Below are 13,441 nucleotides of genomic sequence, written 5' to 3'. Positions count from 1 at the left end.
TCGTCTCCTTAACTCTGGTCAGGGTCAGCCATTTGCTTTGTTCTACAAAGCTCTTTCATTCTGCGGATGGTATCATTGCAGGTAATTTTCACAATGAGCCATTGTTGTGCAGCCGGTGCTTCTACCACCACAACAACCTCCACCCCCCTCCCTCCCGCATCCACACCTCATCCTGCTTCTCCCGTCGCTCTCAACGCCCGTCTGTTCCTCCAAACGGCTTTGATGTTAAACTTCAAGCCCAATGAACCACATGCATAATGAACTCTTACCTGTCAAACCTGTCTCTGTTCTTGCTGCTTTATTGTTTCTTGTTATGATGAAGGGGAGAGCCAGCTGGAATTAGAAATTAGTAGAGAAAAATGTTAAGTTTAGAAGAAAAAAAAGAGTTTTTTATGTATTTTTTTCCTTGAGAAAAGCTGTGAGACTTCAGCATATTTCTGCTTTCCAGGCTCACTGGGATGGTTTGACGGGACGCGTTCTGTTCAACAAGACCAATGGGCTCCGAACAGATTTTGATCTGGACGTCATCAGCCTGAAGGAGGAAGGGCTGGAAAAGGTGTGTCCTTAATTGGCGCCGTTGATGCAGAGTGATGTCTGACGCTTTAGCTAAAAACAAAATGTTGCTTCTTGCTGCTTTGAAGTCACAAAAGGTGATGTGAACTTGACACTAAACTGTTTGAACAGATTGGAACGTGGGATCCTCCCAGCGGTCTAAATATGACAGAGACTCACAAAAGCAAGACATCCAACATCACTGACTCCCTGGCAAACAAATCCCTGCGCGTATCCACCATTCTGGTAAACGAGAGAAAACACACAAGCGCTGCACACTTACAGTATAGAAATATGTCAGCTGAAAAAAAAAAAAAAAACTGATTTCTACACCAGTGTGTGTTTTCTTGACAGGAGGAGCCGTATGTGATGTTCAAGAAATCGGACAAGCCTCTATATGGGAATGACCGCTTTGAGGGGTACTGTATTGACCTGTTGAGGGAACTCTCCGGGATCCTCGGGTTTCGCTACGAGGTGCGATTAGTGGAAGACGGGAAGTATGGATCACTGGACGAGGGTACGGGCCAGTGGAACGGCATGGTGCGGGAGCTCATGGACCACGTGAGTCGACATCCACAGAGGCGATGTGCATGCATGTTTCTGCTGAAAGCACAGTTGTATTGTTGTTGCCCCGTCTCTGAGACTTGAGCTCATCTTTTCTAAAAAACCTCATTTGAAAACACAGTATGTCTTCAAAATGAGATTACACTTCAGTCCTACTGCTTTTATTTGTGTGCTGCGAATATCTAATACAAACCCAGAATCTCAGACAGCTTTAGTGAATGAATGACTAAATCAATTAACAATAAATCCACGTCACCTTAGCTCTTTCAAAACCACAGAGTTGTAAAATCAGCTGTTCTGAAGTGTCAGGTTTTATTACACATGATTTACACTTACCAGCCATTTCATTAAGTCCACCTTGCTGATACCAATTTGGACCATTTTTTTTTCTCCCTTCAGATCTACCTTCATGCTTTGTTTCGTAGATTCGACAAGGTTTCCAAAACTCTTTTCAGAGATTTCGCCCCTCATCGGCATGACAGCGTCACACAGTTGCCGTAGATTTGCTAGCTGCACATCCATTATGCAACTCTTCCGTTCCACCACATCCCAAAAGTGCTCTGTTTAATTGAGATTTAGTGACTGTGGGGAACGCTGGAGTATGGGGGAACTCATTGTCATTGTTCAATTCAAGATTTGTGAGATGGCGCGTTATCCTGCTGGAAACAGCCATGAGGAGATGGGCGTACAGGGTTGGACATGGTCAGCGTTATTACTCTGGTAGACTTTTGAACTTTAAAAGTATTGAGTTAGTATTAAGCGGCCAAAAGGTAACTTTTTTCCAATACACCACTGTAATGTCACGTCATCTGAATGTTGCAGCTGAAATCAAGGCTTGTCAGACCAGACAGCAGCCTGTGTGCATTTCGTAGCCTCAGTTTCTGGTTGTTAGCTGACGGGAGTGGCACCCAGCGTTGTCTTCTGCTGCTGTAGATCACATCAAAAAAAGGCATGTTTGACAACATAACTGACAACACAGCATAACTGTTGCTGGATATTTATCTTTTTCAGATTATTGTCTGTAAATCTGACAGACGGTTGTGCGTGAAAATCCCAGTAATTCAGCAGCTTGTGAAAACCTAAGAACAAACAATCATGCCCCATTTAAAGTCACTTAATTTTCCCTGATTCCTCATTCTGAAACTCTATAGTTCATCAGGTCATTTTTATCATGTCTAGATACCTAAATAGAGTTGCTCCCTTGTGATAGATTAATTTGCTAATGGTATTAACAAGAAAACAATGTGGCCAGTGAGTATAGAGTTAAGTTTAGATCATTTAACAATAATGATCTAAATGTACAGATCATTTACAATAGGCAGAATCAAAGACTACATCTAATCTTTGAGGTTCTAAAACAATTAAAATCTTAAAGCAAATTAAATCAGTAAACTGTATTAATATGTACATTTTATTAAATCTCCAAGCTAATTATGAACAAAGTCGATATGAGATGTCCTAAATGTCTAAATCCACTTTGTTTGAGAACAAACAAAGCCCTAAAGTTGTAGTAATTACAAAGTTATTAGGGCTAATCTTTACACAAACAGCATAAATTGTGGCTTTATGAAAATAACCCTTTCAATTCAAAATATCTAAAAAAACATCTTCCATCATTGCTGCCTGCGGGAATATATATTTTTTTACACCTTAACGATAGCCACACGTGATCAGAGTGCCATGGAAACTAAGTGCCCGCCTACTGTCGGCATAAACTATTAGAATAATTTGAGTAGATTATAAAAATACCCCGCAATGCTTGTACAAAACACAAGCTGGTGTTCTTTTTTATTATCTGAGCAATAATAGCCATGAGGAGAAGAAATCAGTGCCAACCACAACATCAAAGAACGTCTTGAGTAAGAACTCAAAACTAAATGGGGGTACACACCGCTGCTGCACAAAATTAAATAATTCTAGGAAGGATTATGTAAAAATACTCAGGCACAAGTGCTAAGCAGGAGCCCAAGGGTCTAATGTTATGTTCAGAGGGGACACAAGGTTAATTTGTCACACATTAATCTACAGCAAAGACTGTTGCCTCTGTGACTCACCTTTGGCGCAACATAAGAAGGATTAGACGTAATACCTGTAATTTCCAGAAAATCTCTGTTTAGCTGAAGCACTATCAATGCCAGTTTCTTTTTTTGTTTTTTTTCCTTCATTGGTTATTTTCTTCTTCATTGTAATTTGAAAGGTCTAACTGATGGAAATCAGTCATCATTTACGTAATGATATTAATAATATTCATTTATTATTTATTTGGTTATTTGTTAGTTGGCTGGCTGCTTGGAGAGTCGTTTATAGTTGTTTGATGAATTACCTAAATTTTGGTCTGTTTGTTTGTTTGGCTGGTTGATTGTTCTGGTGCCAGCTTGTCCATTCAGTTGACTGATTGCACTGTTGATTTCTTTCCTTGCCTGTTGATTGGCCGGTCTAATGGTTTCTTGGTTGGTTGATCAATTGGGCAGTTATTCAGTTGGTCATTAGATTGATTGTTCCATTGTTTTTCTGTCTATATCTATTATGTGTCATGTATTTCCTCCCTCCCTCCCCCCAAAGAAGCTAACTCTACTTTCTGTTTGCAGAAAGCAGACCTTGCTGTTGCTCCTCTGGCCATCACCTACGTCAGGGAGAAGGTCATTGACTTCTCAAAGCCCTTCATGACTCTGGGGATAAGTATCCTATACCGCAAGCCCAACGGCACCAATCCGGGGGTCTTCTCTTTCCTCAACCCGCTCTCACCGGATATCTGGATGTATATTCTGCTGGCTTGCTTGGGTGTCAGTTGTGTGCTGTTTGTCATAGCCAGGTAACATGTCAATCCCTCCGATTTTATCCCTCCTACCAATTTTCTCCCCGTCAACCTGTCTGGCTTTTATCCTGACATACAGGTGTTACTTTGTCCTGGAACAAGAAAATGCCCTTTCTTTTTATCTGTAGTTACGATAAAATATATTTGAGGACAATTTATTTGCCTTAAATACACCAAGACCTACACTAGTGTGGTCTGTGAATGGAGCTCATGTCGTCCAAGGTGCCTTTCCACAAACGCTGCTACTGTGAATGCAGATGCCATATCTCCTGATCAAGGGCAAGAAATGTGTGGAGGACGGTTCTTTACTCTATCTTGATGAACCTCTCACACTTAAATTCCTGATGCATAGCTGATGCAGTGTGATGTGTGTTAACCCTAGGGCTCTTCTCCTTTTCATCCTGAGAGGTTTGGGTTTAATGCATATCTCAGTGAATGTTACCGGCAAAATGATCACACTAGAGGAAAGCAGCAACTGTCACTTAAGTTAGTTCAGAATATGCAAATTACGAGCATTTGTTTCTGCAGTTGGTCAGGGTAAGTAATTACCATAAAATTACTGTAAAAATGTATTCTGGTTCAAATAAAACAAGCTCTCTGTGGTTCCATGAAACTACCACCTTCTTTTTCTCTGCTTATGCTATGGGTTATGTTCATCACATACCACATCAGTCATGCAAAAATGCACCTGGTTATTTCCACCGGCCTATAAATATGCAGTCAGATCTGAAATACAGTGTTCTCTACAGTTCGCTGAGTTGGTTTTCTCATAATTGTGGTATTGATTGCACAGGCGCCAGATTGATTAAACAATCCCCCCAAAAGCAGGGTATATTATTTTCTTTAATCCCCTGCAAATAGAGTGAGTGGAGTGAGCTTATGAAGTCCCAGTTTTGCACAATAAAACACTAAACACCTCAATCTCACTGGGGATTTGTGTCTTTGACTCAATTTACTCACACATTTTTTCTTGACTAAGTAAGCTATCTCATTTCAAAGCTCAAGAATAAAAAAAAAAAAAAGAAGAAGAAAAGGGGGAAAAAAACACATTTCGCTCAGTGGTTTCTTCCAGCTCTGTTTGCGGCTGAATTGATCGGCACTATTATTTACTTACAAAATAAATAACGTTCCCTCAGATCACAAAATTGGCAACACAAAACATGACCTCACCTTCCTGAAGAATGGATGACTGAAAACGCTTTATTACACGTTTGCGCGACTTATTGTGTTTTTTTTTTTTTTTTGCAGCTTTTTTTTTTTTTAAGCGCTTTTTGGACGCAAGCTTCAGGTGCCTGCGGTTTCTAAGACCCCCACCAAGGCAACATTTACACTTGGCACGAGGTGGGAAAGACAACAAATCTATAAGCCCGGTGCGAGAAATTGAATCCAACAGGAAGGTAACGGAGGGAGCGTGTTTTGTGCTAATATAGTTGGGACAGGTGAAAAGAAAGGGGGGAAAAAATAAGACGGGGGAGCAATTCTCTTAAGATTCAGCTTGCAATTCGACATGTCCCATGAGCTGATTCTGAGGAGGTGACCTTACGTCTGCCTGTAACACATCCACTCCACACCCCTCCGACCCCCCGCCTCCTGATTGGTGTGCACGATGTTGCTCTGCAGGAATACAGGCCAGCCACAGGCAAAGGTCGTACAGAGCCGCCGTCGCACGTTCAGAATACACATGTAGACACCGACAGACACAAACACAATCCAATCAAGTGTGCATTTTATAGATCTGCACCCCGCAACCTTGCCGTCCGCATACATCTTACGTCGCCCTCGGTCTGCCTCGGGCTGCAGCTTCACATTATAAGTAATAACTGTGAAGAGCCACATAACTGTTTGACCGCGAGATGGATGTGGCGACGGCGTCCACGCGAATGCGCAGGCGCTTCTGCGGAACCTGCGCGGCTGTAAAGGTTCTCGCAGCAACAGGAATGAGTCAGTGAACGCAAGAAGGAGAAAGAGGAGGAAAACAGCATGTGCAGGCAAACAAATTGAAACCCACTTAGCTGCACAAGGCCATTGTGTCATTACCGTTGCTTGTGGTTCCAAGGAGACGGAGCTCATTGACATTCCAGTAAATCAGGCATCCTGATGGTGTTGACAGGAAGAATTATAGTGTGTCATCACCGCCATGTCCACACAAATGATTCTCAAGGGGACAGAAATGCAAAAAGCTGCCAAGGAAGGGCAACATCTCAGAAATGTTGCTGCATTCTAAATGCATCTAAAATCGGATAGCTAATAAGCCAAGCATGATTAAAGAAAAGATGAAAGTGACATCAAATGACATGTCTGCATTTGCATCCACAGTTTTCACGCAATAGCCTTTCGCTTTGTTTCATCACTGATTTCCAGATTCGGGATTTGTTTGTCAGACACACAATGCAACAAACAGCCTGCAGCGACATTTTTGCATGAATAAAGTCTTTGAGAGCAAAAAAAACCCCCCCAAAAGGTTTAGAAAAATGGAAATCCAATAAGACTGAAAAATTTCACCAGGTTACATAAACATTATTGATTTGTGGGGGTACTTTCCTCTAAAGGGACAAGTAAAAGCAAACCATGCCAGCATTATGCTCTCAAAGCATCAAGCATTCCAGTCCCCTTTCCCTCCTCCCAGTGAAAGATGACTCACCGGGAATAATCACTTTTTCTTCCCTCCACATCTCTGCAGACCATCACCTGTGTTTTTTTGCACCACTGAAGTCTTAAATGTGCACTCATCTGTGTAATGAGAGGTTTATGCACTGCAACCCCTCCATAATATCCCTCACTTTGTAATTGTGGACAGACTGTTCTTGCTGACACAGTCCGGTCACGTCCTGCATTGACATTTTGATTCACCTGAGGAAGTGTTACACACTGCTTTCCTTAAATATCAAACTAATGCACAAGCACTGCGGCCTTTATGCGCCGTTTTAAAAAAAACAAAACATATCCATACCCATTGATCCTTTTCACGTTTCGCCACGTTTATAAAGTCCTGTGTGTTTTGTAGGGATTCGGGTTTTTTTTTAAAAAATAAATCAATAGAGAGTAACGCACAACGAGGAAGCGAAAGGAAAATTGTACACGTTTTTTCAAAAAGTTTTGTGAGTAAAAACCTGGAAGGTTTGACACATAAGGCATAAGTATTGAGCCTTCCTTTGTCAGCCACTGTTTACTTCAATTACGACTTCATGTTTGCACATCTACAGACTGAAATTCAGTGCATTCTTCTTTGCAAAATAGCTTAAACTTTGTCAAACTGAGTGGAGGACATCTGCAAACATTGATATTCAAGTCGAGCCAAAGATCCTTGATTTTGATCTTGAAGTTGACTGGGTCATTCTCTAGGTCATATGAATATGCTTTGATTTTACTGCTTTATAGAATCTCTGGCTGACTTCAGAGTCGCTTTCCTTCTGGATGATGAATTTCCTCCCCAGTCTCAAGTCTTTTTCAGCCTCTTACAGTTTTTTTTTTTTCCGAGATTACCCTGAATTGTGCTCCATCACTATTCCCATCAACACAGAACAGCTTAGTTTTCTCTGATGAAAGAAAAGTATTCCCACAGAAAAACGCCGTTGTTCACCGAGAGGCTAGCGTGTCCAAGGATGATGTGGAGTGTTCACATCATCCTTGCAGAAATCACCCAATGCAAAAAACATTACGTTCCCCTTCCACTTTATAATTATGTTTTGTTTTATGTTGGCCGGTCACACACATCTGTCGCAAAGTCTGTAATTTCACAACAAAATGCAAAATACTTCTTGCACTTTATATGTACATACATAGAGAGAGAATCCATATCACCGCCCCTATCTTTACCTTATTCTGTCACCCTTTTATATATGCAAGATTTCGTACAAGCCAGTTTTGAGTTAAGCTGCTTGATATGGCCTTCTGTCATTAAGTGTCTTCGCCCAGACAAGCCGTCCAAACAATCCAAGCAATGTGTCTTTCCTTCTGCATCTCTAAAAGCCACAGCTGACAAATTGGCATCACTTTTCTAAACAGTCTAAGCCTTTAAGACGTGGCCACAGGCTTATTAGCATGCACTAAGTTGCAGAAAAAGCTCCTCAACAGCATTACCTGACGGACCCCTTGACTCTGCATAAGCAATGTTCTCTCTATCAACCACTTCAGCACAAACTCAATCAGTTCCCCATGCTTAACACTAACCCAATCACCTTGTGCTAATGCCATGCCACTTTTGGTTAGGATAATAAATGGGAAATGTCCACAAGTGACCCGGAGACACCAACAATCTGCCAAGACAGGCAGCAGATGAATGGGGGTAAAAGGGGGAGGTTCATAGGGGAAGCAAAGCCCTGGGGGGTAAAGAGAGGGAAAAAAAAAACAAGTTGGTTGTTAGAATGAAAAGGGAATGAGAGCATCGAGGGTTGGGGGTACGGGGGCGGGGGGGTGGCTGAGAGAACAAGAACAAGCTGCTTGGAAGAACACATGAGATCTCTGTTGTGAGAGGAAGAAAGAAAGAGAGGAACACATTGTATCTGCAGACAAATGGTGACTGCAGCTGCTGAGGAAACACTTAAATCCTCCGGAGTAAGGTTAACGGTGATGATGGCCAATACCATCATGCGCTGGGACATTATCATCAGTGACAGTGTTATTTCAGCATATTGATCTGCTGCACAAGAATCCGACGGCATTTAATTATGCCGATCTGTTGATTTCAATGAAAACAAGAATTATTTTCCTTCCTTTGTGCAGGAACGCTGCTTTCTAAGGCCAAAAAATAAATAAATAAACATTTGCAATTCTTTTATTCCTGCTGCTTCAAAGTATTATTTTCTCATTGATTTGCATCATCTGTGCTGTGCTCTTTATTACTGACTGGTATGTCTCTCTGCTCTTTCTCCTGTAGGTTTAGCCCGTATGAGTGGTACAACCCCCATCCATGCAACCCAGACTCCGATGTAGTGGAAAACAATTTCACACTGCTCAATAGTTTCTGGTTCGGAGTCGGGGCTCTCATGCAGCAAGGTATTTGCCTCAGCCTGTGGCAACAGTTGCTCTGGGGAACTGGAGCTCTCTGCGCCCCGCTGTCCTTGAGGGCTGGACGCTTTGAAAGGCCACTCGCAAAAGAAAGAGACGTCAAAGGATGCTTGGCAGCTTTTTTTGTAAACACAGACACGAACTATGTTTTGAAATAATATAATATACATTTTTGTCACAAAATGTATATTTTATGGCAAAATTATAGTAAAATTAGAGGGTGTTAGAGTAAAGGGGTTACTATCAATAAACGTTTGCTATTTTACAATCTGCACAAAATTGTAGATAATTGTGGGGCGTAAATGTGGAAAAACATAAAAATGTTTTTCACGTTTTATGTCAACAAATAAAAGTTTCAAGCATGTATTCAATGAACAAGCCAATAATTTGTAGACAACCACCTTTGACTGATCAAACCTTGCACATTTGGAGACCAATATTTTTTACCTATTCTTTGCAAAATAGCTCAAGCTCATCCTAACTGAGCTTGGCTCATTAAAAGCTAACTGCTGAGCGCAGTTAGCTTTTAATTGTTGATGCAGATTCTTTATAGAATTTCGATCTTTGGCAGTCTTAACGTATTTACTTCCAGGACAGGAGTTTAAGTTTTCCCAACTCAAGTGATGAAAAAGTCACTTGTGTCTCATCTAATCAGAGGAATTTATTCCACATATTTGATATTTTCCCGGCAAACTGCTTTTGGAACTTAAATCCTTATTTGTTTCCATTCCTTCATAAAGGTCAGATTTGGAGAGGATATTACTTATAGTTGTCATGTCAACAAATTATTCCACCCCCAGAGCTGTTATGAGCCTAATGGGTACTTAACTTGGCGTGTTAGTTTAGGTTTAGTTAGATTTGTAATTTTGCCATGCTCTAAACATTTACAGTTCTCATGTTGTAACTGCTGTTAGCGCAGTGCATCTCTGTCCAGCTATCCCCTCATAGCTGGTGCATTTGTTCTCTAATGTCCTACAACAAGCCTCTTAAACCTTTACATGACTGCTGTATTAAATGCAGAGGTGAAATCATAAAGAGATGTAATTAAGTGACCACTCAAGGCTGCTGGGACTGGATTTAATTTTGGGATATTAGAGTAAAGGGGTTCCTTTTGTGCAAAATGATGTTGTCTACCTGATGTAAACTATTGAAAAATGCAGCATACTTCAGGTTTTTTTTCTTCATGCCAAACTTTAAGACTGTTCAATATGTTGCACACATTCTACCATAACTTTTTTTTTATGTCCAAATAATTTCCAATGCTGGATTTTTTGCGGCATCTGAACAAACAACAGAACATTGGTGGAAAAAAAACAGAAAGAAATATACTGAGCTCTATAAACTCAATATTGGGACCTTGCACTAGAGCTATGAAAAACTTTTGACATTGTGCTTAGGTGGCAGGTAATGTTTTCTTTTACATTAAATCACGAAAGGTAACAGATGTAGAATGACGACGCCATCAAATTTAATGTCCGCTCTCCATAAAGTAAACTCCAAAATTAGATGCCGTCATTCAGAATCAAATTAGCAAAACAACCGAAGGCCTGAATCACTTGAAAATATATTTTCTGCCACTTGATTTTCAGAGCAAAACAAAAAAAGAAAAGAAAAAATAAATCTTTCATGTCACATCAGAGAAACATTAGAGCACATTTCACACGTTCTTAAAAGCTTTTGTTTTTATGTCTCTATTTTACACTCAATTAATTTACAAAGTCTCCGACGTTACAGTTTCCATCTGCTCTTTCCACCAATCCTTGAAATCCTGGAGCGTAGTTCAATTGCTGCAAGTTTTTTTTTTTTTTTCTCTTATCTCTAAAGTTTTATTGAATAATTTATGGTGTGTGTTTTGGCCCAGCTCGGAGGAAAACTTAAAACACACCGTTTATGTGACGGCAGCACTAACCTTAATACTTTGGAGATTACAAGCCTGTGATTACACAACTGCCAATATCCAGCCTCCTCTTCTCTTGCCAATGGCCTCTCAGCACCTTGAGCTCAGCGGGGTGTGGAGTCAGGATGTGAGGTTACCTTGGGTGCATGACTCTCTGGCTCTCGCCTCTCTACACTGTTCCGAACAATCGATACCGACTGTGTTTGATTTGAAATCGTTGATTTATGCAAACACTCTCCTCCCAGCAGACGTATTAGACAGTACTCTCTGCTTTCTCTTGAATTAATTAAAGGATTCGCTTCTAGATCATTTTGCTTGTTTGAAGTGTTTGAAATCGTCTGGTGTTCAGAGGTCCCTTGAGTGATATGCGCTGTTGAAACCAGTTGCAGATGTACTCGAGCTAAAAAACAAAACAAAAAAAAACTGAGTTCTCAAAGCAAGTTTAATTGATACAGTCGTGTGGTGTTTTTTTTTTTTCTTTTTTTTTTTTTTTTTTTTTTTTTTTTACATGAAGATGAGAAGATTAGTACCGTAAATGAGACAAACATGTTTTGAAGCATGATACTCATTCCTGCCACTTCCCCTCACCTCAGGCTCAGAGCTCATGCCCAAGGCCCTGTCAACTCGAATAGTCGGAGGCATCTGGTGGTTTTTTACCCTCATCATCATTTCGTCATACACAGCCAACTTAGCTGCGTTCCTCACTGTGGAGCGAATGGAGTCGCCGATAGACTCCGCCGACGACCTGGCTAAGCAAACGAAAATCTTGTACGGACTGGTGGAGGATGGTGCCACCATGACATTCTTCAAGGTAGGGTTTCGTTACTTCAGCGGTATCGTGGCGTCACTGTTTTAGTCAATACAGGGTTGAAAGGTCATGGTGCTTTTGCCTCTTTCACCAGTTTTTGGGTTTGTTTATCTTTTCTAACCTTTGCACTTATTAAATGAAGCCAAACTTTGTTGGTTGCTCAGCACCAACAGAATGTGTCATTCATGAAAGCTTTGCTTTGTAGCTGTCATGAAAGTCGGCCATTTTAGTTTTCTGTAGTTTTCTATAATGGTGTGATGTCATTCCCATATTCTTGTTTCAGCTCTCACAGTAAATGCAGTGCAGCAACACATTATGCTTAAGTCATGTTTTCATTACCTGTATGCAGAAAATCATGAAAAAAATTAGAGAAATAAAGGTCTTGAAACATAAAGGATCCACATATGTAATCTATGATGCGTTTTACTTATAGTTAAGTTGCTCAAGAAATAAACTTTTCAATAATATGGTAATTAATTGCATCTGATTGTCAACTAACATGTTCCATTGATATTCAGTCTTATAAGCAGCTCAGCGTTTAATTAGCACAGCACCATATGGAGATAATTGGCATCAATCAAAAATAAAAGCCTGAATATTTCCTGGATGTGTGATATGGCCACACATAATATTAAACAAGGCGACAATTATTTTTTACCAATCATACTTATTTTCTAACTTTTAAATACAGGACATCAAAAATGCTATGTGATTTGTCTAATCAAAGAGTTAATGGAAAAACTTCTGTTGTTTTTCACTAAAAATACTTGGATAGAATAATGTTTCTCATCCGTCTTAAAACACATGAAGAGATCAGATTGTGACGTGTTCTCCTCTTTTCTTTTTTTTTTTTTTTTGCAGAAGACAAAGATCTCTACGTATGATAAGATGTGGGAGTTCATGAACAGCAGGAGGCAGTCTGTGATGGTGAAGAGTGTGGAGGAGGGCATCCAACGCGTTTTGACCTCTGATTATGCTTTCCTTATGGAGTCCACCACTATTGAGTTTGTCACCCAACGCAACTGCAACCTCACACAGATCGGAGGCCTCATAGACTCCAAAGCGTATGGAGTAGGAACACCTATGGGTAAATCGCCTGAAACCTTACATCCTGTTTCTTTTGACCGTTTTGCACCTGCTACGTGTTTTGTTTCAAAGTAGAGCAGTGGTTCCCAAACTTTTTCTCCTGAACCCCCCCCCCCCAGTGGTTTCCAAACATTTTCTGGGCCCCCCCTTTGGCTTACAAATAGCTGTCTGGTTGAACGACGTTTGTGAGATGCGGGGGAGGGGGGGGTGGATTCTTAGAGACTCCCTGTCTCTAAGAATGAGCAGGGTGGGGGGAAATCGACTTTTTTGGGGGCAAAATGAATGTACGTAGCTGGACATAGACAACAACATCGGTAGCCTACAGGCTACTTGTCAAGCTTAAGGTGCTGTATTGATATTAGCTAGTCATCTTTTAGCTAGCATTACCTGCATCCAACAGCTTTACTCAACTCAGTCGGTTAGTTTGGGGAAAAACTGTGAAAAGTTCTTTGCGTTTTGCTGGTTTGCTGCCAGCATGATTCCAACACACCTGCGTAGCTCCGCACAGCAGCAGCAGGTCTCCTTCACTGCCGCACAGGTGTAAACCCAGCGCGAGTGTCTAGCGCTCATGTTGCGTTTAAAGGCGGCTCGGAAAATCCGGTTACCACACGTTAAACAGTTTTAACTGCTGATAAAAGTTACAGAGGACACAGATATGGGAAGTGTGGAAGCCCCTATTCTATCAATTTGACATAGGAATAACAGAGAGTTG

At 40.8% G+C, this 13,441-nt stretch overlaps 1 protein-coding gene across 2 annotated transcripts in view; it reads left to right on the top strand.

Moving 5' to 3' along the window:
- The window catches only part of LOC103457461 (glutamate receptor ionotropic, kainate 2-like), an 84,977-nt gene that overhangs the window by 59,210 nt on the left and 12,326 nt on the right, over nt 1–13,441 (top strand). For both annotated transcript variants that reach the window (XM_008397599.2, XM_008397600.2), the window contains exons 8-14: nt 449–556; nt 685–798; nt 907–1,113; nt 3,705–3,928; nt 8,808–8,926; nt 11,429–11,646; nt 12,505–12,730. In XM_008397599.2, the coding sequence (XP_008395821.1) occupies nt 449–556; nt 685–798; nt 907–1,113; nt 3,705–3,928; nt 8,808–8,926; nt 11,429–11,646; nt 12,505–12,730 (1,216 nt within the window). The remainder of the gene's footprint in view (nt 1–448; nt 557–684; nt 799–906; nt 1,114–3,704; nt 3,929–8,807; nt 8,927–11,428; nt 11,647–12,504; nt 12,731–13,441) is intronic.

Source organism: Poecilia reticulata, linkage group LG21, assembly GCF_000633615.1.
Source record: "Poecilia reticulata strain Guanapo linkage group LG21, Guppy_female_1.0+MT, whole genome shotgun sequence".
Lineage (NCBI taxonomy): Eukaryota > Metazoa > Chordata > Actinopteri > Cyprinodontiformes > Poeciliidae > Poecilia > Poecilia reticulata.
This window is presented reverse-complemented; position numbering and strand designations above follow the sequence as displayed.